The 23,941-nt window shown below is 45.9% G+C and overlaps 1 protein-coding gene across 5 annotated transcripts; it reads left to right on the top strand.

Moving 5' to 3' along the window:
* The first annotated feature begins 502 nt into the window (after positions 1-502).
* Positions 503-23,910, top strand: Cdip1 (cell death inducing p53 target 1). 5 transcript variants are annotated; one of them, XM_029470272.1, is made up of 7 exons: positions 698-956; positions 18,136-18,209; positions 20,058-20,122; positions 20,608-20,715; positions 20,964-21,119; positions 21,742-22,015; positions 22,111-23,429. In XM_029470272.1, the coding sequence occupies exons 4-7, from the start codon at positions 20,631-20,633 to the stop codon at positions 22,220-22,222; spliced, it is 627 nt and encodes a 208-aa protein (XP_029326132.1). In that variant the 5' UTR covers positions 698-956; positions 18,136-18,209; positions 20,058-20,122; positions 20,608-20,630; the 3' UTR covers positions 22,223-23,429. The 5 variants fall into 5 exon arrangements, with proteins under 5 accessions (XP_021040715.1, XP_029326132.1, XP_021040716.1 ...); XM_021185056.2 differs by lacking the exons at positions 698-956; positions 18,136-18,209 and adding an exon at positions 503-631; XM_021185057.2 differs by lacking the exon at positions 18,136-18,209 and having other exon boundaries at positions 22,111-23,910.
* The last annotated feature ends 31 nt before the right edge of the window (positions 23,911-23,941 follow it).

Below are 23,941 nucleotides of genomic sequence, written 5' to 3'. Positions count from 1 at the left end.
CTCTGCCTCCTGAGTGCTGGGTTTAAAGGCGTGTGCCATCACTGCCAGTCTTTTTCTTTACTTCCCACCTCATCCCACCATAGCCTTTCCTACCTTCCCTACTCAGAGGCAACACTCTAATTCTGTTGGGACATCCTGTTGCTTTCCTTTGACATGCTGGTCATTTTGTGGCTTATTTGTGTATCGTTTGTCAGAGTGGAAGCTGTGTGAGGGCAGGGACAGCTGGTGTGGTTCACAGCTTCATGAAAGCCCGGGCAGCTTAGGGCAAGGGTGGTAGCTCTCCCTCAACTCTAGGGGAGCGCAGCACGGCTGGCTGGCTGGCCTGAGGGAGCGCAAGCACCACCATCCTTCTTTCCAGCCTTTTCCCAAGCAGAAGGGCCTGGGGAACTACCACTGGCTCGTCGCCCATCCGCAACGAGCCTCCACTGACGTCATCCAAGCTCTTTGCGTGAGGCGCGAAGCCCCGCCCTAAGGCGCGAGGCCCCGCCCTAAGGCGCGAGGCCCCGCCCTAAGGCGCGAGGCCAGGAGGTTGGGCCTTTCTCCACAGCTTTGCGGTTCCCTCTGGACAGCTACGGGGCTGAGGCAGCCGTTCCTGCGGCAGCGCTTGGCCGGTGAGGGGCTGGAACTGACGGTGAGTCACCTCTGAGACTTCCAAGGGGCTTCCGATGGGACCCCTCTCACACGCCGAGGCGGGGGCTAGGCTTCGAAACCCTCCGCCCGCGTGACCTAGCCCGCCGAGCTCCGCCCTCACCCCCTCCGCCGCGCGGTGGGTGCCGGGAGCTGTAGGCCCCCGCCTCAGGGAATGCTGCGGGTGCGCCGAAAGACTACAAATTCCAGGGTCCTCTCGGTGCGGGGGCGGTGAGTGCTGCGAGTCCTCTGGTAGAGGGGCTCCTCGGAGCCGCGGGCCGGACCACTGCCGATCTCTGTCCCTCTGGCCTCAGCTCCTGGATTCCGAGGTAAACGGACCTGGGTTGTCCTGGGGGAGTCCATTCCCTTCGAAACGCCACGCAGAATCAGGGCAGTTGATTTCGGCGTGGCTGCAGCTGCGGGGCTGCGAGGGCTAGCATTTCAGGGCCCCGAGCGAACTGGGCCTGCAGACAGGGGATATCAGCCAGAGAAGGGCCAGCCCACTCGGGTGATTATCACGCCTTCCTACATTTCTGTAAGGGACGGCTGTACGAGCCATTTTCCTCGGGGTTATGGAGGGTTGAGGAACGGCGATCGGTCGGGGAGGATCCCTGAGGCAAGCCTCAGAGACCCGCGGGTGACCTTGGCGGTCCTGGAGGAGGCCGTCTCGACCTCCTTCCCCCGCCGGTTTGCAGGTCTAGACTTGGCTCTACGTGGCGCTCCGGCAGGACGTTAGGAAGGCGAGGGGCTGGGGAAGCTCCAAGCCATCCAGGACCTTGGAGGAGGTGGGTCTACTGGGACCTCTCAACAGGTGTCAAGGAAGATGGAGTGATCAGGGTAGGATCCTCTGCATCAGAAAGACCTGGACTTTCCCCATTCCCCAGGATCTGATTTGAGTATTTATGGGGTAAGGCCCAGAAATCTGCATTTAGTAAGCTCTCCAGAAATTCTCATGCATACTTGGGACTGAGAACCTGTGTTTCAGGAGTAAGGATCAGGGGCTTTGGGGAGAGGGCATTCAGTAGTTTTTATATCAGTTTTGTAGTGTACTCCAAACAGGGCATTTTCTGGGCAAATAGGACTGCTCCTTCTGGTCCTTAGCTTCTTGTTGGTGCTGACCAGAGTTGGGTGGGAAGAAAGAGGTGAGCATGTCTGCTCTTCTTGCTCTCTGCTCATAATAAGAAAGATATTTTTGGTCACTCACTGTCTCAAAGACCTCCTCTACCTTGACATTAGTTAGGAAAAATTCAAAGCATACAAAAACCGTTGAACTTCACAGTGCACACCTATGGACTACCACCTAGAATGTACAATTAATATCTTTATTGGGTACTTATCCATCAGTCTTTTATTTTCATGCCAAAGTACATGCAGATAACAGTATATTTCCATTCCTAGTAAAGCTACATATTATTAACTAGACTTAGAATTCTTGTTGCTTATTGATTTTTCCCCACCTTGGCTATTTGAAAATCAGTCTGCCTCCCAGTCCTGACGATCCAAAGGGTTTTGGAGGGTTTCTATAGGATGTGTTTTTAGAACCAGGAAGACCTTTACATGGATGTTGAGAAGACTTAAGGTAGCTGACCAGAAGAAAGAGGGACTGTGTAAAGAACACTTCAGGGGACAAAACTGTTTTGAGAGAGAGAGAAAATGGAATGTGTCCCAGAGGCCTGGTTGTCCCAGCAGATTATGCTGGCAATAATTAAAGTGAGTTGTCTGCTTGTTCAGTCCTTGGCCTTGTTCTCTTGGCTCTTTTGTATGTTTCAAGCTTGCCCATTTTGAACCTACTGGTGCCATGGATGTTTTTTAAGCTTTAGAACAGGGTTGAAGTGCACAGTTGGTGACCTCATAGTTACAGCTTTGAGTCCCATGGGCCTTTGTACTTGGCTCCATAGCTATGAACACCAGACTGTCACACACACTCTTCATTTGAAAGGGAGAAGAGACTGGCTCTGTGAAACTCTCTGTCTTGTAAGTAAAAGATCTTCTAGTGAGACATAGCATGTATGGAGTTCTCCAGAGTTCTTGGTCTTTCCTGGGGTGGGGGTTGGAAGTGTGGATGGGAGATTTCTTGGCCTGTGAGAGAACTTAGAAGTAGATTGTACACAATAGAAATGGACTCATTTCTGGGAGGCACTGTGTCTTGTAGGAGAGGCTGCAGGATAGGTATCCCACTACAGAGGCTGCAGCTCTATGCCCTCAGCCTACCTTATAACTACCTCCCCTCACAGAACTACCACCCACACAGTTCTGAGCCTGTGGCCCCTTAGGCCTTACCTGATGCCTCTTTTTTGAGTCATCAGACAACTCTAGTGATAATAGGGTCCTGGGACAAGTATTCCTAGACTTGAGATGGCAGATCACACTGAAGGCTCCTGAGATGGCAGACTACACTGAAGGCTCCTGAGATGGCAGACTACACTGAAGGCTCCTGAGATGACAGACCACACTGAAGGCTCCTGAGATAACAGATCACACTGAAGGCTCCTCTTTGTAACTCTGAAGCTTTAGGACAAGCCATTGCCCTTCCTAGAACCTCATGTGCTAGCTACATTTAAGTGAAGAATAGCACCCAGACCAGATGAAGGCAGGTGCCTGCTCTTAAGTGCTGAGAAGATTCCTTCATGGTAGACAAAAGAAAGGACATGAAACTTCAAGACAGCTGGGCATGGTGGCGCACGCCTTTAATCCCAGCACTTGGGAGGCAGAGGCAGGAGGATTTCTGAGTTCAGAGACATGCAAGGTATAGTGGGTAGGGCTGGAGTAGACTGAAGGAGGTTTGGGATATAGGGCTGAACATACATTTTTCTCTCAAAACTTTGCCATCAGATAAGTTGAGGTTTTTTGTTTGTGTTTTGTTTTGTTTTTGTTAACCTGGTCTACAGAGTGAGTTCCAGGACAGCCAGGACTATACAGAGAAACCCTGTCTTGAAAAAAAGAAAAGAAAATAAAAATAAAATAAAAAGGAAAAGGAAACTGCAGGACACAAAGAAGTCTTAAAAAAACCAGCCTGGCAGTGCATCCTTGCATTCTTGGCTACTTTGAAGGGTGAGGTGGAAGGATTGCTTGAACCTAAAAGATGGGCAGGGGAGGTTTGGTTTCAAAAAACGCTGTTATTCTTCCCTTGAAAGCAGTTATAGTGCATTTTCTTTAAAGAAAATATTTCTTGTCACCATGCTCCTGATATGGTCATGAGGAGAATCCTTTATGGGTCTGTCCACTGGGTGATCTAGCTTGTCAGTTATTTCTTATTCTCTTCCTCTTTCTCCTCTTTGTCCTCTTTCTCTTCTGCTCCTCTGCCTTTTTTGCCTCCTTCTCCTCCTTTTGGTTTTTTGACATTCTCTCTGTAACTCTGGCTGACCTAGAACTTGCTCTATAGACCAAGCTAGCCTCCAACTCAGCTCCTCCTGCCTCTGCCTCCCGAATGTTAGGATTGAAGACACCATTGCCACCACCCAGCTGCTTATCAGTTCTTAACTACAAGGTGTCCAGTTTAACTAAATCTCTGAATGTGCCTGAGAAGCCACATAATCAATAAATGTTAATTTAGTCTAAACTCAGATCCAATTGTGTGCTGTGCCTGGGATTTAGAAGAAACGCAGTGGACGTAGGTAGTAAGGTGGCAGGGTTGTTTGGGTGGTGTTTGAGAAGAATTCTATACTACTTGATGAGTAGTTGTTATGGTTCAGTGACGGTATAAGTTGGGGGAATGGGAAAGGACACAGTGCCCTTTGTGTATTTATTGTTGTTTCTTGGCTGATTTGCACTTGTCATCTGCATCTGCCTAAGACAGTGGTTCTGAATCTATGGGTCGTGACTCTGTGGGTATCAAACAGTCCTGTCACAGGGGTCATGTAAGACCATTGGAAAACACAGATATTTACATTTTGATTTATAACAGTACCAAAATTAGTTATGAAGTAGCAATAAACATAATGTTATGGTTGGGGTCACCACACATGAGGTACTACATTAAAAGATCACAGCATTAGGAAGGTTGAGAACCACTGCTCTAGGAGGTAGCCTAGGAATAGCCCTTCTAGCAGAGGAAGCAGCAAGAGTTCCTAATAATAACAAAGCAGGCCTTCATATCCTAAAATAACAGGATTAAATGGAAGGGGGGCCACAGAAGTGGGAGCTTTCCTGGCCTCACTATGACTATTCCTCCTTGGAGCTGATTGTGATTCAAGAAGTGGCATTCTTTCTTGTTTTGAATATTGGCCATAAATAAAGGCACTTTCAGAAAGAAGACAGTGACATCTACCTCAGATGTGGCTGTGCTCTGCCTCTGGAGCTGAGAATAATGGGCATTTGTGTTAGGACTAGCAGGGCGTCAGGGAGGTTAATATCTCATGGACTCATTTATTCAGCAGGTATGTACAGATAGATGGTTCAGAGACATGCAAGGTACAGTGGGTAGGGCTGGAGTAGACTGAAGGAGGTTTGGAATATAGGGCTGAACATACATTTTCTCTCAAAACTTTGCCATCAGATAAGTTGAGGTTTTTTGTTTGTGTTTTGTTTTGTTTTGTTTTGTTTTGTTTTGTTTTGTTTGTTAACCGCAGAATTAGAATACTGGTCAAGGTTTAAAGGAAATGTTTTAAATTTTCAGAGTTGGAGAAATGGCTCTGTAGTTAAGAGCACTGACTACTCTTCCAGAGAATGTGTGTTCAATTCCCAGCAGCTGTGGTAACCCCAGTTCCATGGCATCTGACACCTCTTCTTGCTTCCTCAGGCACTGAATGAATGCAGTGCACAGACATAGATGCAAAATCCTGTACACACTTAAAAAAAAAAAAAAGCAGCTGACATGCTGCTCAGCAGGTAAAGGCATTTGACTTTAGAGTGTAATCCCCAGGACACACGTAAAAAAAAAAAAAGAACAAACTCCCTCAGATTGTCCTCTGACTTCCACAGGCATACCATGGCACATGAGCCCACACATATTACATAAATAAGTAAATTGTAATTTTGAAAAAGAAAAATGTTTAGAACCCCTTTCACCCATTTCGTTTGGTGACTGGGGTATGGCAAATAGAAATAAACCTTCTAGGTGGGGGAAATCCTGCCTAGGAATGTCAGCCAAGCTGTAGTATACATATTTTATGAGCCATAGAGAGACTGTCCCCAAGTACTAGTCTGGGCTCTTGAGCACAGTGTTTGGTCCTCTTCTGAAAGTAACTAATGCCCTGGTTATAGGACTGTCCTGTGGGTCCCTGGCTCACAGACCTCTCCTGGTGGTTAGAGCCAGCTGCTGGTCTTGCCTGTTCTGTAAATTCTTCTGATCCAGGTTCCCAGGTGGGTCTATAGTTATCTGAGGATTGGGACTGTGAATTGAGTTATTACTCTTGGGTGCAGTGAATTGCCTGAATTAAGGAGTCAAGGGTCTTGGCTCTTGAATAAATACTCACTTAGAAAAGTAAACTTAGCTAATGATGAATTCACTGATATAATTGGCCCATGTTCAGACCTGAAGAACCCTGCTCTGTTCAGGGAAGAACTCAAACGATCCCTTCTCAGTTCACAGATTTCCCGGGTGTTCTGTGTCCCTTAAGGATCCAGCCTTAGTTTTGGTCCTTGGTGTTGTCAAGCTTGGCTTCCATAAATGCCTAATTTACCTGTGCCTCCTGGAGATTAGCCACACTATGACCTGTTTCTCTGTGGCCTCAAACTGGCCAAAAAGGAACTATACCCAGCACTGCCAGAGGTACCAAATACTGTAGGTTTCTCCCTTTAGCCGCTGCCTATTTGATAATGGTATACACACAGTGCAAAGGGAGACTTGGGACAACTTAACCTCCTCCCCATTTCCTAACTTATCCCACTGCTCTCCTGCCTGCCTCCTGCACTCAGTGTGGGAGCCCCCTAGGATCTCCTCTAGCCAGTTTGCTCTGGGGACCTTTGCATGTAACTTCTTGCTTGGACTTCTTCCCATACTGTGTAATTCACCTTTGCCTGTGCTGAGACGTTGCATGTTCGGTGAAGCGTTTCCTGTGTAGAATTAAGCTCTGTAGGACTCCTCTAATTCTTATTCCTCCATCACTGTACCTCTCTGTTTATAGTTCCTCTCCTCAATCTGTTAAGGGAAATGTCTCCCACCCAGGTTGCCTTGGAAAGGGTCTGACACATAGCAGACAGTGTTTATTGGCTGAATAAAATCAGGTACTGCCTGAATTTCAGTTGTCTTCCTGTGAGCTTACCAGCTCTGAAAGCACAGAACCATGGTGTATGCATTCTTCCCTCGAAATACAGTTTTGAATGGAGAGTTGAATCCTCAAGTGTACAGTCATTGGATTCATTCTAAAATAAGCTAGTAGAACAAAGACTTCATGAGGTCACACTGCCCTTTAAGGTCCTTGAATAGATAGCCTGTGAGCTTTGAGAAATGTAGAGAGACTTCAGCCCAAGGAGACGTTTCATTTTCTTTCCCTTTTTCTTTCCAGCCCTGCTTTCCTAGGACTTCAGCCTTTTGTTCATGGCACTGTGAAATCCATGTAAACTTAAGTGCAGAGGACCCCACCCACTCACATGTATGGCAGTGTTACTGTTTTCGAGACAGGGTCTGATACAGCCCAGGACATCCTCAGACATTCTATATAGTTGAGACTGGCCTTGAACTTCTGATCCTCCTGTCTCTACCTTCCAAATACGTATATACGTGGACCACCATCCTGGGCAACCAGTGTACTTTGAACACTTTGGAGCATGTGGCAAGAGAGCTGGAGGAGGGCAGGGGTGTTGAGTATTTGTCAGGGCAGCTGAGGCCTGGCTCTGCTCTAGTAACCAGAATAGCTACATCGTTCCTGAGCCCACTCCCCAACCTGCTGCTTCTGTTCTCTCTGCTGTGGTTTCCAGTAGTTTACATGGCTCCTGCTTAATAAGTGCTTGACACCCAAATGATTGTTAGCAGAGACTTCAGATTCAGTTATCTCTGATGCTTTTCTAGCCAGAAAGGTGAGATATCTGAAGAGAAATGTATACACGCCAATGACAACTGCAAACCACATTCCCATTTCCCAAACCCAGAGCTATTGTGCCAACTGATAGGTGAACATTCCAGGCTTCCATGTCTACTTCAAGTAATAGGAATTTGGTTTAGCTTCTGCTGTGTAGTATACTGCATATAAAATACTAGTAGCTTTGCCTTCCACTTTGATTCTCTGTGTTTTGTTTTTTCCTGGGTGCTTTTGCTGACATCTGTGCACAGCTCCACAGGGCAGGCTATTGATAAGTTTCCACTGTGACCCTGCACTAGACACATTTCTCAGGTTTTGTGTCTCACTGTATAGTCCAGGCAAAAAGTGGACCAAGCTGGCCTTGAACTTACAGAGTTCAATACCATTTTTAAAAGTGTATGCTAACATATACAGTGTTCTGTTTTTAAATTGCTCTTGGAAAATCATTTGACAGCAACTTAAAGAGTTGTTGAGGTCTGGCTCAGGTCTGCTATGTTTTGTGGTATTTTCTTTTCTTTTAGTAATTGCTGTGATTTCTACAAAGTATCTAGTATTAGCAGTGACAAATCTCTGTAGCTTATCTTCCCCCAAGCAGAAATTTCCCTAGAATAATAGAGGAAGTGATCTATTACATGAGAGATCAGTATCTTAAAGATGATGTCATCTCATTTTTGTGAGAGAAAGTTTGGAGGGTGAGCACTTAGTGAGCTGTGTGAGATAAAGGAGCCCAGCGGTTATTTAGTTCTGGGTAGATCAAAACCATCTGTAATTCCTTTCAGTGATTTGATGCCTACCTCTGGCCTCTGCAGGCACTGGAACACTCATGGTATGAACTGACACACAAATGCATACACATAAAAAATAAAAATTGAGGTTTTTTTTTCCTTTTTTTTTTTGAGACAGGGTTTCTCTGTGTAGTCCTGGCTATCCTGGAACTCACTCTGTAGACCAGGCTGGCCTTGAACTCAGAAATCCACCTGCCTCAGCCTCCCAAGTGCTAGGATTAAAGGTGTGCATCACCGCTGCCCAGCAAAAAATAAAAATCTTAAAAACAAAAACCTTGCACCTGGTGGCTATGACTGTCGTGACTACATGGTTTGACTGCACATCAGGGGTTTGTGTGTTGTCCTTGGTCAGAATAATGGTTAAAATAACCCAGAGGCTGTCTGTTTTGTGTCAGTTCACTGCAGGCAGATATCAGGACTTTTCTCCCATAAGGTTCCATTTTGGTGGCTTAAGAGATGGGTCTTTAGGCTTGTGGTGTTTCTAAAATTAGCTTTCAGTCACCATGGCCTGCCTTGTAACAGGTGCCGACAACTTGTTTATCTCTGGTTGTGCCTGCAGCTGTAGCCCTTTTTCCATCTTTTGCTCTTCATTTCCTCTCTTATGTGGACTTCCATTGTGTTCTATGCTAGCAGCAGAATATATAGAAACAAGCTCTTGAACACAGAAACAGCTCAGAGAGCAGGGCAAGGGCACAGGACCAGCCTAGGCTGTGTTCGTGGCTTAGAACCAACCATCACCTGCCTCAAGCCCAGGAACCTCATCACTCTCTAGTGTATCATGTGTCCCTTGGGGAGTTGCTTGCTTGCCCTCCTCCTCAAGTGACTTGCTGGCTCTCCATGCAAGACCTAGCCAACTTGACAGTTTACCCAAAGCCCTGGGCAATGATCCAGAAGAGAAGTGGGAGTTACTCTACAAAACCCAGGAAGATGCAGTAAAAGATGCTTGTGACATCTGAGAGGGAGAGTTCTCAGAAGCCCCTGTTTCTCCAGAACTCACTCATAGTCTGAGGCACCATTCTGGTTTGAAAAATAATAATATTTAACAGTTTTGAGCATTTTGAAGAAGGAGCTAGTGCTCATCATAGAAAAACTAGAATCGCTGGGCATGGTGGCGCACGCCTTTAATCCCAGCACTCGGGAGGCAGAGGCAGGTGGATTTCTGAGTTCGAGGCCAGCCTGGTCTACAAAGACAGCCAGAGCTATACAGAGAAACCCTGTCTCGAAAAACCAAAAAAAAAAGAAAGAAAGAAAGAAAGAAAGAAAAACTAGAATCTACACATAAGTAAAAGGCTTCCGCATTTGTATTTATGTATGAACAAACCTCTCAAGATCTCACTATCCAGAGAGCACTACTGAAGGAGGATTACTCTGTTCTTAACTGCTTGTATTTAGATCCTAGTCCATACCATTTTTCCATATTTGTTAAAAGTAGATAAGTGTCCTTTGAGGTGTGAATGCAGTTACTTTGTAGTTGCAATGGAGTTAGCCATCCTTTTGGCCGAACATCAAGACAATACATATAGATACCTTTGCTTGTGGGAATTGCTGCCCTCAAAGTGGAATATACCTGGCAGCACAGCTTTCCTTCAGAAAAGGAGAATTAACCTACTCCCTTGTGGCCCCTCTTTTGAGGTCACAGGGAGTGAAAGGTGTTTGCTAAGAGCATTGGTGAGAAATCATTAGGATGTCAGTGCACAGTTACTGTCCTCATCTTGGCCTAGAAGTCATACCTACTTGTAAGTTTGGAACCACTAGTCTTTTTTTTTTTTTTTTCCAAGACAGGGTTTCTCTGTATAGCCCTGGCTGTCCTGGAACTCACTCTGTAGACCAGGCTGGCCTCGAATTCAGAAATCTGCCTGCCTCTGCCTCCTGAGAGCTGGGATTAAAGGCGTGTGCCACCAATGCCCAGCTGGAACCACTAGTCTTATCTTGATTTGGCTTCTCCTTCTCTTTTCACTTCCTTCTCATGTTGTACTTGTACCCTCATTGATACAAGCCAGAAATGGTCAGGGCCTGCAGTGGCATTACCCCTCTTGGCTTGCCTCTGCTGGGACTTGGTGGAAGATGGACCGCAGTTAGACTTTCATAGACTAGCTGATGCTGATTGGGCAGGTCTCTCGGATTGGAGGTGGAAACACACTGGCTGTCTTCTCAGCACAGTTGTAGACAGGTTCAGCCTTCACCAGGGTTCTCTGAGACCAAATGGACTTTGTGAACAATGCCTCTTCCTCTTCCACTCTCTCTTTGAGACTGAATATATGTAGACCAGGCTAGTCTTGAACTTACAGAGTTCCACCTGTCTCTGTCTCCTGAGTGCTGGGATTAAAGGTATGCACCCTCATGCCTGGCGTTCTCTTTGTTTTTTGCCTAGCATATTGTCTCTGGGCAGCTGTAGGAGTCCTGGCCTGGTTACACACTGACTTAGCTGCAGATTTGTGCAGACCTTGGTGGAGAGGAAGATGGTGTGGGTCTGAGACATTGGCATACCTGCATTCACTGTGAGCCTTTCCTTTCTGTCCCCATGAAGGGCATCTATGTCAACATGGTAAATGCTCCGTCCGTATTCTCTATACATTAGCAACGGCTTCTGCAGCCAGGTGTTCACACTGAAGTGAGTGCTAGGATTGTGTGGCCCCATTCCAGGGCCTCTAGTTGTCTCTCTTTTTTGTATATAGTGCTGGAGATTGAACCCAGGACCCTGCTCATATTAGGCAAGTGTTCTACACTGAACTACAGCCCCTAACTCTTTGTTGTTTTGTTTTGGTTTTTTTTTGTGTGTGCCCTTTTTGTTTTGCTTTTTGGTACCCTTAATTTTTTTGAGAAAGGATTTCAATGTAGAGGCCCATGATAGCTTCTGTTGATAAAATGCCTTTCCTTGGGGAGGCATAAATAAATAATGTCTGCCCACTCATGTGGTCCCAACAACAGACCAAGGTGTGATTCTACCAAAGTTTACTCTGGGTAAGCACTGAATTTATTAGGCTTATTCACAGAGCTTAGTGCATAGTAACCTTAAAGCAGCCATACTGGAAAGTTTGCATTCAGCATAGTTATATACCATCGTTAGATATGGCTGGGGTCTGTTTTTAAACAACAAAAAGCATTTACCCCTAGCAGACAATATTCTGTCACCTGGAGAAAGCCATTTAATTGGAAAGTTAATAGAAATGTTTGGATAATTCATTTCCTGGAAAGATGTATGCCTTTAGGCCCAAGTAATACTAGTTTTTAATGTAGTTCTTTTCTAATAATTAGAAGTTATTTACCAATAATTGACTAAAACAGGTTTATTTCTATCAGTGGAACAGTTAGAAGTGGTTGGAGTCTCCATGACCATCTTTCATACATAGTATATTTCTCCATGGTTGCGGCACTATTGTAACCAAGTCCTATAAGCCCAGCCAGGAGAAGGTCCATGGTCTAGACTGAGCTGACTTCCATCAGTGCCTTCTATGGCCCAGGCACTAAGGCCAGTATTGACCAGAGCTTAGTCAGATGGTTATGGGAACTGTAATTAGGGCAGGAGTGAATTAGTTAATACACTGATTTCATAACAGAAGGGAAGATGCAGGAAGGATGGCTTTGGGTGCAGCTAGCTGTCTGAGCCACCTACTTCATGAGGCTGTCATTCTTTACAATCTGTCACTATTTTCAATGTGACATAATCATAGCCTTGATTTCATTAGGAGTGGACGATGTTTCTTTACACAGTAGTTCAATTAAAAGCATCTTCTGAAATAACCACTACTTGTTACCTGCGTAAAGCCTGTTCTGCCCAGCATGTGGAGTTTAGTTCTGCCTCACAAGAATATCATTTTCCAAAACAAGTCAGAGACTAAGGAATTTGTCTAGGGCCTCAACCATTATCCTGATACTAGAGTGCCAGGAAGACCTATGTATGCCATTGACAGGCAAGAAAGGAAGGTGGCTTTGCTACATTTATGGTTTTGTTCCCCCCCCCCATTGTTGTTGTTGTTGTTTTTAAGACAGGATCTTACTATGTAGCTCCAGTTTTCCTGAGTTTTTACTTTTCACTACAAGAAATTGAACCTATGGCTTCATGGATGTTGTCCTAGTCAGGGTTTTACTGCTCTGAACAGACACCATGACCAAGGCAAGTCTTATAAAGTACAACATTTAATTGGGGCTGGCTTACAGGTTCAGAGTCCATTATCATCAAGGTAGGAACATGGCAGCATCCAGGCAGGAGGAGCTGAGAGTTCTACATCATTATTTGAAGGCTGATAGCAGAAGACTTGCTTCTAGGCAGCTAGGACCAGGGTCTTAAAGCCCACACCCATAGTGACACACCTACTCCAACAAGGCCACACCTCCAAATAGTGCCACTCCCTGGGCCAAGCACGTTCAAACCATGACAGATGCTAAGCAAGTACTCTGCCACTGAGAGGTCTGGGACTGTCTTCCTTGACCCGCTGTGTCTTGAGATCTGAGATTTGGACCTTAGCAGTAATCCCTGTAGCTGGGTCCTCCTGCAAGCCTCAATGCTGTTGTCCTATCCAGCCAGCATAGCCACTTTAGTCACTGTTTCCTTTATTTCCTTTGCCTGTTGGACTTTGTCTCCTCCAAGCCTTCCTTCTGGGCTTTGAACAGGGCTGGGTCTAGAGCCCAGAACAATGAGTAGTTGAGATGAGTGCTGACTCAGCTGTGATGCTGGCCTGGTTGCTAGTTGTTCCAAGAGCAGCACCAGCCATCTGGATCTCCCCACATGGCTTTCCTTCAAATTTCCACCACATGAGCCTGTGCTAACACATACTTTTGGGGTAGTTGGGCAACTAGGATAGGGCAGCCGTGGGATGTTACCCAGGGGCCAGTCTTATCCAGTGATACACTGAGGTTCGTAGTGCCCACTGGTTGTGATGACCCATCACATTGCATGGCCTCCTGCCCTGTTCAGCAAATGGGAGGCCATGGGTGAAGCAGAGTGCCCTCCCCCTGGCCAGGTGCCAAAGACCTACTCCCAGAGACAGAGGGGCCCATGTGAGGGCAGCTGGTGTCATAATCCATGGATGCCACAGGGGACCACCTCTGTGAAGGGACAGTGGTAGTGAAATGACCCTGGGAATGCCACTCTGCAGCATATGCAGCACAGTCGCATGCCTCTGGGTCCAGGTAGAACGCTTTCCCAGGGGTGCTGCTGACTTTGGGATCTCTAGGCAAGTCCCCACATGTCTTAAGAGGGCAGTCCAACAGGAGAGCAATCTAGAGGATTTCTCACAGAGGTTCTGTATGACCTCTGCTGTTTTGGAAATGGATGCCACAGGGGTGAGCTGCTCAGACTAGGGTCTATATGTCTTTGAATGAGGTCATTGCGGGTGACCACAGGCACCATGATCAGTGATCAGATAACTCCAGGATAGAGGCATTGTTCCTGTCAAGTAGTAAAGTAGCAGTAGCAGGCTCTTGTTTCTTGTTTCTTTTTTTCCTTTTTTCTTTTTTTTTTTTTTTTGAGAGACACAGTTTACAGGGTTTCTCTGTGCAGAACTCTGGCTGTTTAGGAACTTGCTTTGTATTCCAGGCTGACCTGGAACTCAGAGATCCACCTGCCTCTGCCTACCAAGTAAAGATGTACACCACCACCTCAGGCCTATGTAACAGGTTCTTTTTATTCAGTGTTCTGTGGGCCAACCCCTGCAGTCCAGCAGAGGACATTTTGTACACATTCTGGTAACCTTTCTCCATTCTGAGAGGAAGGCAAATGAGTTAACCAAACAAGCTCTGATGTTGAGCCAGATAATGGTGGAGTTGGACTTACTAAGGCTGATGCAGAGTCCTTGTCCCAACTGCTTGTTTAATTTAAAAAGCTTGCACAGTAGCAGGTGCCTCCCTGGGGTGCTCTTCAGGTAGAACAACAACAGGCTCTGATTTCCCTAGGGAAACCTAAGACTCTAGGTCTCTTTGGCAGTAGGCAATTGACCCTGTATTCAGTCTAGTGGGGTCTCTCTAGAACAGTGGTTATCTTCTGCAGCCAGGAAGGAGAGTTCCTGAGGGCAGGAGGTCAGACTGTCTTTTTTTTTTTTTTTTTCTTTTTTTGTTTTTTTGAGACAGGGTTTCTCTGTGTAGCCCTGGCTGTCCTGGAACTCACTTTGTAGACCAGGCTGGCCTCGAACTCAGAAATCCACCTGCCTCTGCCTCCCAAGTGCTGGGATTAAAGGCATACACCACCACCGCCCGGCTGGACTGTCTTATTAGTAGAGCAAAACCAGTATTAGACCTTGACTTTGCATTGTACTAGTATCTGCATGGATGCCTCAGAATCACATGAAAAGAAAGCACTGGAGCCTAGGTTGGATCAGGCAGGGGTACTGACCTGCACCAGTCTTTACCAGTACTCAAAGCAGCACACACATAAAGGTAATAAAAATTAGCTTTATGCTTTTTTATGTTTAAAGGTAGATTAGATTTTTTTGCTTCTCTGATTGGTTTTGGTCTTTCAAGACAAGTGTTTCTCTGTATAGCTCTGGCTATCCTGGAACACTCTCTTTAGATCAGGCTGGCCTCAAACTCAGAGAACCGCTTTCTTTGATCCGCAGTGCTGGGATCAAAGGTGTTCACCACCACCACCTAGCTAAAGATACGATTTTATTAGTCAAAAGTTAGTAGCTAGCCAGTGAGATGCTCTGGGGGGAAAGATGCTTAACAGGCAAACCTGATGACCTGAGTTCTACTCCAGAACTCACATAAAGGTGGACTGAGACAACAGACTCTATAGAGAGTTTTCTTTGGATCTCCACATACCATGGCATATGTACACAAACAATAAAGCTTTAAAAAGTTAATAGCAGCAAGAGCTTACCAAAATGAGTATGGTAAAAAACCTTTTCCATTAGCTTTACACAAAGTCTTAGCACAAGAAAATGGTTATTAACCTAAACACAACTAATAAAGAATTTTACAGAAATTTAACAAAGAAAAAACTACTGGTCACTTGAATTTATGAATCATCCTGTGCGAGGGGGTGAGGGTGCTATCTCTGTATCATTTGAACTTTAGTATATGTGCTGCCAAAGCAAGCACACCTTTATTAATTATTGGTATGTGTGTGTACATAGCTTTTGAACATTTTGTGTGATAAAGTGTGAGGCACGCAAGAAAACCTCAAGATTGATAGCTATCTGGGAGCAAAGCATATACACAGTTGTAGTTTTTCAAGTTATGGTTCAAAGTAGCTGTTTTTTTCCCCTCATGCCCAGAAAAACAACTGTCAGAGGGCTAGAGGGATAGCTCAGCAGTTAAGAGCACTTGTGCTGCTCAGTCCTAAGGACTAGAGCTCAGATCCCAACACCCAAAACAAGTGACTCACAAATGCTTATAACTACAGCTCAAGAGACTGACACTTTCTTCTGGGCTCCAAAGCCACTCATCAACACACCTTAGCAAACAGATAAACAGATATAAGCACACTTTATTTTTTTAATGCAGGGTGTTAGTGGCAAAGTGCACATTTGAGGTCCTAAGTTCCTTCTTCTGTGCTCCCCTCCTCCCCAAAGAATTACCAGCACAAACAAATGGGTGATTTAGGCATTCAGAGATACCGTGTTGAATATAGGCAAAGTTATTCCATAGGGAAACATTTTTTGTCTCCCTATGTTGCTATAACTTCTTTGCATTTTTTTGTGAGGGTGTGTACACTGCAGCACTTGAATGGAGGTGAATAGACAACTCAGTGAGTTGGTTCTTCACTTTTTATGGGTTCCAAAGATCAAACTCAGGTTCCTAGACTTACACAGCACACACTTTAACTTATTGAGTTATCTTCATAGCCCACTGGCTTGGATTAAAAAATAAAATTATATGTATGAGTGTTGGGCCGGGTTTATCACATATGTGCCTGGTGCCTGTGGATATCAGAAGAGGGCATTGGATTCCCTAGAACTGGATGGTTGTAAACTACTATGTGGATGCTGAGAACTGAACAAATGCTCCTAACTGCTGAGCCATCTCTTTGACCCTTGGTTTGGATTTTTTGAGGCCTTGTCTTACTCTGTAGCTCAATTTACTTCAAGTTTACAGCAGTCTTCCTGCCACAACCTCCCAAATGCTGAGCCACCATTCCTAGATGATAAATGTGTAATTGGTTTGTTGCCACTGTTAAATTTTGTTCTATTGGTGAATAGTAATCGGAATTTTGGAAACTTAATTTGCCACTGTGATCTCACTTGCTTTATTTATTTATTTATTTATGGTGGGGATTGAACCTAGGACCTTGCATATGTAAGGAGATTGCTCTCCCCAAGCTACATCCTTATCCTTGAACTTTTTTATTTTTGTCTTTTAGAGACTGGGTTTTTTTGTGTAGCCTGACTGTCCTGGAACTAACTCTGTAGATCAGATGGCCTTGAACTCACAGTGATGTGCTTCTGCCTACTGAGTTCTGGAATTAAAGGCTTGCACCATTACCACTGCATGGCCAAACTAATTTTTTAAAAATTCTTTATTAAGTACTTAAATATTTTCTAATGCCATATTGAGAGATAGTCTATTTGAAGTCCTTGATAACCTGGTATAAAGAAGTCCACAGAACAAAAGTTTGGAGAACCATTGGTCTTGTAGACATGGAAAAAGTCATGTCAGAAAGTCCCTCTGAGCCTTGTCCTCACTCACCTTTTACCTCATCCCCTCAGTACTTGTCTTCAGTCCTGTGAGAATTCGTGCACAGAGCTGACCAGTCTGATTGCACCAATAGGTCTCAGGACTCAAAATTCCCCTTTCTTCTCCTGGCCTTAGTAGAATGCCTGCTCACTGGCACTCTGGGAAACAGAAAGACCATGGGAGTATGTTGGTTACCCTCTGTTGTTGTGTTAGACAGCTTCAACCAGAGAACTAAGTTTGCCTTCAGACCCTATGCTGTGCTGGCCAGGAGATATGCCCCCACTCCAAGGGGCCCTGTACCAGCAGCCAGGCTCTGCCTTGGCGTTAAATCAATTGCACTGCATAATAAATAGTTGAGAGCCAAGCAGAATGCCAGAGACAGTTCTCAGGCCCCTGCGACCTGTACTTGAAACTTGTCTGGGAAGCAAAAGACCCAAAGAGGAAAGCAACTGAACCCGGCACACCAAAAGTCCAGGCCCCATTTCTTTCTCACTTTCCATCTCAAGTGTCCCTTTTTTTTTTTTTTTTTTAATCACAACAGCAATTTGTTGAAGTGATAAAACATCATAACCAAAAGCAACTTGCAGAGGAAGGGGTTTGTTTTAGTTTACAGCTTACAGGTCTATCACCATCAAGGGAAGCCAGGACAGTAGTTCAAGGGGAAACCTTAAAAAAGAAACAAAACCAAAAAGCACTGCTTACTGGTTTGCTGCCAGACCTACAGGGTTATTACTGCCCAAGGTGGGCTGGCCACTCCTATGTCAGTTTGCAATCAAGAAAACATACTGAAGGTCAGTCTTATGGAGGCAGTTCTTCATTGGAGAGTCTTGTTTCCCAGGTGTGCCAGGTTGACAAGATCATACCACGCAATACTGCCTTCAGGGTCCTATTTTGGAATCATGTTCTTTTCAAAGTACAGCCACATGCTACATAATGTTTTGGTGAAGGATGAATTGCATATACAACAGGATCCCATAAGATTAAGTGCTTTTATAGCTGTCTTAGTATAATCTGTGATTTTTATACTCATTGAATTGCCTAACAATTTATTCGTATGAATGATTTCCCACTGTTAATTATGTTTGGTGCTTTTAATATGTTAATAGAGCTTTGTAGCTATCACCAAGATGTAACTTTAGAACACCTCTCAGCAGGACCTCCTCCCGATGGATGTACTAGAGATTGGGTTCTGTCTGGGCCTGGGGAAGGAGGTTTCTCATACAGGAAGGTAAGGACTTTGACATGCTAATGCCATGGACTTGAGGCCAGGTTTGACTGACTCCAGATCTCTTTGCTGTCCATTCGGTTTACTGGAAACAAGGCTGATCCTTTCTCCTCTGAGGGAGCAGGAGTTCTGGTGCTTTGCTGACCCCAAATTACAAGACTGTGGGTTGTTTTTGTTTTAACTTGAAGCTGAGTCAGTCTACATGGCCTGGCCTGGGGTTGGGGAGTAAAGCAGTTTTGCTTGGCTTCATGACTCTGTAGTGTTCCTTAGGTCTTGGTAGGCATCTCAGAATGTCACTTGCATCCTTGTTCCTGTGAAAATTCCCATCTGGAGTTCTTCAGAGAAACAAGAGCTCAGTCTGGTGGGTGGGTGTGGCCAAGCAAAGGTAGAGTATGCAACTCTCTGGTAGAGCTTCATACAGAATGAGAGGAAGCCAGGCAGGGTTGCACTGCTGGGACACCCAGCAGGTTTCCACTCTATTATCGTTACTTGGAACAAGCAGCACCCAAAGCAGCTGAATGAAATGCTCATGGCATTTCAAAGTCAGACATTATCTGTAGGTGGGGACTGTGAAATGCAAGGATAGCTTTGTAGAGGAGTAGTCCTATAATCTGAAGTAGTGGATCCTGGAAGCCTCAGATGTGGGCCTGCCTAAGGAAAGATGGGCTGAAGCTGCAGTTGTGTGCAGGCAAAGCAGTAACTTCCTGCAGAAGAGCATGGAGGGTGTTAGGCTACATTGATCATGAATGGAGTTTCTCAAACCTGTATTAAAATTTGTCATAGTTAGGATTTTATTAGTGTGAAGAGACACCATGACCACAGCTCTTAAAAAGGAAAAAAAACATTTAATTGGGTTTAGCTTACAGTTTTAGGGGTTTAGTCTATTATCAACAGGCTGAGAAGCAGCATGGTGGCATGCAGTCAGACATGGTGCAAGAGAAGGAGCTGAAAGTTTTACATCTTGATCTTTAGCAGGAGACTGCCACATTATTAGGCCTAGATTGAACACATAAGACCTCTAAGCCTGCCTCCACAGTGACACACTTCCTCCAACAAGGCCACACCTCCTATAAGTGCTACTCTCAATGGACAAACACTAGTCTATGAGGGCAATTCCTATTCAGATCACCACAAAATTTGACCCCAAAGCTTGGGATCTGATCCCTCAGCCCCTGCCCCTGATTTGTTAAACATAGGAAGCAAGTTGTCCTGGTATATGCCTATAATCCTAGCTTATGGTAGACTAGGCAGGAAGATGAAGAGTTGAAGGCCAGACTGGACTACACAGTGGTGGGATTCTATTTCAAAATGGGAAAAAAATTTAAGTGGCTTGGTACTTCTGTGTTTGGACTTACTGTAAGGGCTCTAGGCTTTGCTAGAAATGTCGTTTTTATTGAACATACCGTAGTACTGGACTTTTTCGATTTCTTACTGCTTTGTAGTTAACAAAAGGCAGTCCCCACTTCAAGCTGCTACTAATGACTAATCTTTTATGTTAAATAGAGTGAAGGTAAGACCTGAGTGTGTCTACTTCTCCACTAATGCCTTATAGCAGGTACTCTGGACATCTGATGAAAGGAATAAAACAGATTGTTTCCTTTGACTGACTCTTTCCTTTTCATACCAAGCAAAACAGGAGACAAGCCAGAGCCAGACACCAACCCACAGCTGACTCTTTTTGCTTCCTTTCAAGCCTTGGAATTGGATCTATAGGATGGAGAATGGTGGGCCCACAGAGGATTCAGCAGCTGTGCCACTCGGGGTGTGGGGTGGTTAAGCTGTGAGTATTGGGGAAATAGCTTACCTGGAAGCCTGGGATTAAAGTTGTTGCTTTCTCTTTCCCTGAAATAGCCTCCTAGATCTGCCTCCGCTGAATTACTCTCACCTACTTCTGTTCTCTGCACCAGAAATCTGAGGTAAGAAATCACCCCTTTCCAAACCATGTTGCAGAAAGTAGAAAGGTAGAAAGTCTGCCCCCCATAGCTCAGTTGAGTTGGGAGACTGTAGGTGCCAAGCTTCCTTGGGTAGTGACTGGGGTTAGGTTCTCAGACAGGACTGCTGGGCCTTGTCACCAAGAGTTCTGTCCTTACCCTCCAGCTTCCAAAAAAATATGGGTGACCATGGAGCAGTATAAAGGAGGGTAGCTCTGGTGGGTTGTCCCTGGCAGAGATAGAGTATCCCAAGGGTACTGCTGGATCTAGCCACCAACCCTGGTCCTTGTCACACTTTTGAGGAAAGGAAATGGTAGAAGAGCTCAGGTAGCTGAGTTTGAGCCAGAGGCTCCCTGAGAGGAGCCAGAGAAAACATGCATGTGTGTGGGTTGATGAGCATCGAAAGATGGTCACAACCTAGTGTGTTGGCCTTGCATGGAAGCAAGGAGCTAAACTTGTTTCTCCTCCAGATCCAGGAGTATCAGCAGCAAAGATGTCTAATGAGCCACCCCCTCCTTATCCAGGAGGTCCTACAGCCCCACTACTGGAGGAAAAAAGTGGAGCCCCACTTACCCCAGGTAAGGATGTTAAATTATCATTGGTAGAGGTCTGGATAAGGCCCATTAATGGGACTGCTGGGCCAGTACCCTGTCATTGGCTTTTGTCTTAAGGGTCTTTACTGGCTTCTGCCTTCTGGGATCCCTGTCACAGCTCTCCATTCCAAGTGTAGTTGGGGCTTTTCAAATCCTGCTTCAGGGTCATCCTGTGTCCTGCTTCTGTGTGGAGCAGAAGCTGAGCCATCTTCTTTCTGCCCATCTCTATTCAGGCCGAACCTCGCCAGCTGTGATGCAGCCTCCACCAGGCATGCCACTACCTTCTGCTGACATTGCCCCTCCACCCTATGAGCCACCTGGCCAACCAGTGCCTCAGCCTGGCTTTGTGCCCCCCCATATGAATGCAGATGGCACCTACATGCCTGCAGGTGAGTTAAGACCCCAAATTCACTATGGAAAGTCACCAGTCATTCCATATAAAATGAAAATGGCAGCTAGGAGGAACTTTGCATCCACCAAGGAAGGTTATAGTGGCTCATGCTAAGGACTGTGGTAAGGTGGGAGTTTTTTCCTACTAAGGACATAAGCCCCCAAAGAAGGCCTGGACCTTTGTTCACCAGTAGCTCACTGGCGCTACACTCAGGCCCAACGTGTGTGGTTCCTGCAGTATCTGGGTTAGGTTGGGTTGTCTTTGGTATTTCAGATATTGACTTGCAAAAGCTTTGTATGCATAGAGAAATGGTACTTTTCTTTTTACTTAAGTCCTTATCCTTGCAGGCATAAAAGAAGTCTTGGCATGCCAGAGGCAAGGAAGTTAAGTGGAGTAGAGCTATATACTCCTAGCTCTCTGCCACATCTGTCTTGGTCTTAATGTGGTAGGGATCAAATGGGTCATTATAAATGGTCACCTTGAGCCAAGGCCTCTTCCTGCTGACACTCTGGCCCTCTTCTGGAAGACAGCAAGAAGCTGTGGGTTGTGCATTGAGTGTTGGGATCATATGTTCTGTGTTTCTCCCAGCCAGCCAGTGACCTTTCTGTGTGCTGTTCCAGGTTTCTACCCTCCTCCAGGCCCTCACCCACCTATGGGCTATTATCCACCAGGACCCTACCCACCAGGGCCCTACCCTGGCCCTGGGGGCCACACGGCCACCGTATTGGTCCCATCAGGGGCAGCCACCACGGTGACAGTACTGCAGGGAGAGATCTTTGAAGGCGCACCAGTGCAGACAGTGTGTCCTCACTGCCAGCAGGCCATCACCACCAAGATCTCCTACGAGATAGGCCTGATGAACTTTGTGCTGGGTTTCTTCTGCTGCTTCATGGGGTAGGTGTGGGGCACTGGTAAGTGGTGGTGCTGCTGGGGCTCTATGTGCTGCCTGAGCCTTCTCAGGCCTCAGCCTATCTCTGTCTTCAATTCAGGTGTGACCTGGGCTGCTGTTTGATCCCCTGCCTCATCAATGACTTCAAGGATGTGACGCACACATGTCCCAGCTGCAAAGCCTACATCTGCACATACAAGCGCTTGTGCTAACAGAGCCAGACTTGGACTCCCCCACCTATTAGTCTGGCCCCCATGTGCTTTGCTCCCCATGCTCAGTGGTCACTATCCCCTCAACTCCCCACTTAGGGTTGGAAGTTCTGCCACTGTACTCTGGAAATCCTGTCCTCACCTTGCCCTTCCCTGAGCATCCGACTCTTCCAGCAACAATTCTGTTGGATTTAAGGCCAAGGGCCAGTGGGTGGCATGGGGTGGCACTAATCTTGTGTGTTGCTTGGACATTTGCAATTCAGAAGATAAGCTAGAGAGGCTCTTACTAGGGCCCTCATTTCTCCTTTTCTGTATAAGTATAAGGTCCAGGCTGGTCCTTACTCTTCCTGGGACCAAAAGCACCCAGAGGCATTAACGGGTCCCCAAGACTAGGGCCTACACTGAGGGTAGAACCTGGAACCACAGTTGTTGCTGACCTGCTGGAATGAAGTCAGAGTATCATCTAAAGTTAAGTAGACCCAAGCAAGACAGGGTCTTAAGGCCTGGGTTTAAGTGGGGCTTCTTGTCTGGGGTACCAAGATAGGGAAAGAAAGAAAGAATGACTGCCAGCCCTGGACCTCAGAACTCTCAGGTATGGAAACACTCAAGAGCTACCTGGTATGAAGCAAAGAGGATCCTGGGCTATTTAAAGCTCTGGTAACCAAGAAGAACTTGCCCCTGTTCTTACCTAGCTTCTTTGAGTCAGTCAGTGTACAGAGCTCCTTTCTGGCCACACCTCTGTGAACCCCTATATTTTCTGGGACTGGAAGGAATGAATGCCCATGTCCTGTCTACTTCTGTGTCTGTGCTATGTGGGGGTGCAACTTCTGCCTGGTGGTTTGTGACATGGCAGATCAGAAGTGCCTCCTTGTAGGTTCATTGGTCTCTGGAATAAGTGCCAGCCTTTTTGCCATAGTTGACTTGCTTCCATATTGGAGCTCAGTAGGAACAGCTGTGGCACTGGGCTGGGGACCAGGAAGAAGTCACAAGTGGTGGGAGTATCCTAGGGACATGAGTCGTGCCCAGGGTATAGACCCAAACCTGGTCATTTCTTGAACAGTCTGTGAATATGCCCGTGTGGACGCTGTATCCTGCTGCTGTCCCTCTCCTGGTCTCTCACACTGCATGGCCTCCTATCACTGTGAACTGTGGCCTGGTTTGTAGTTTCATTAAATGGCCCTTTCACTCCCCTGCCCTGGGCCTCTGCTGTCTTGCCTGGCTTCCTTCTTTTCTGAGAGACAGGGTGGGACTATAGGTAGTCTAGTGGCAGGCAGGAGCCTTGGCCTGGGAAACAACACATTTAAGAACCCAATTACACCAAACCAGAATTATATATAGACCTGCCCTGGGGGAACCCAGCTGTTCTGGGCCAGGGCATTGGTTTCTGCCGTTTGCATAATTAGATGCCCAGGCTGAAGAACCTGAGAACTGGAGCCCCGTCTTAGCTTAGTGACCTCCTAACCTATAGCTATAGCTCTTTCGTCCTTAAACAAGACCGCACTACTGGACTAAGACCTGACAGTCTGAAGCTGACACACTGAAGTCTCGGCACTCAGTTCTTGGTAAAATCAATCTTCTGAACTGTGAAGGTGGTGGCTCAAGTCTTTCTGAGTTTCCCTGCTGTTCTACCATTTTTTCACACAAAGACTTTTATAGGAATAGATTCCTACTAATAAAAATATTTAACTTCATATTTCTATTTTAGACCATGCATTGTTTAAA

Source organism: Mus caroli, chromosome 16 (assembly GCF_900094665.2).
Source record: "Mus caroli chromosome 16, CAROLI_EIJ_v1.1, whole genome shotgun sequence".
In the NCBI taxonomy this organism is placed as follows: Eukaryota; Metazoa; Chordata; class Mammalia; order Rodentia; family Muridae; genus Mus; species Mus caroli.
The sequence above is the reverse complement of the archived record's forward strand: the minus strand, read 5'-3'. Positions and strand labels throughout refer to the sequence as shown.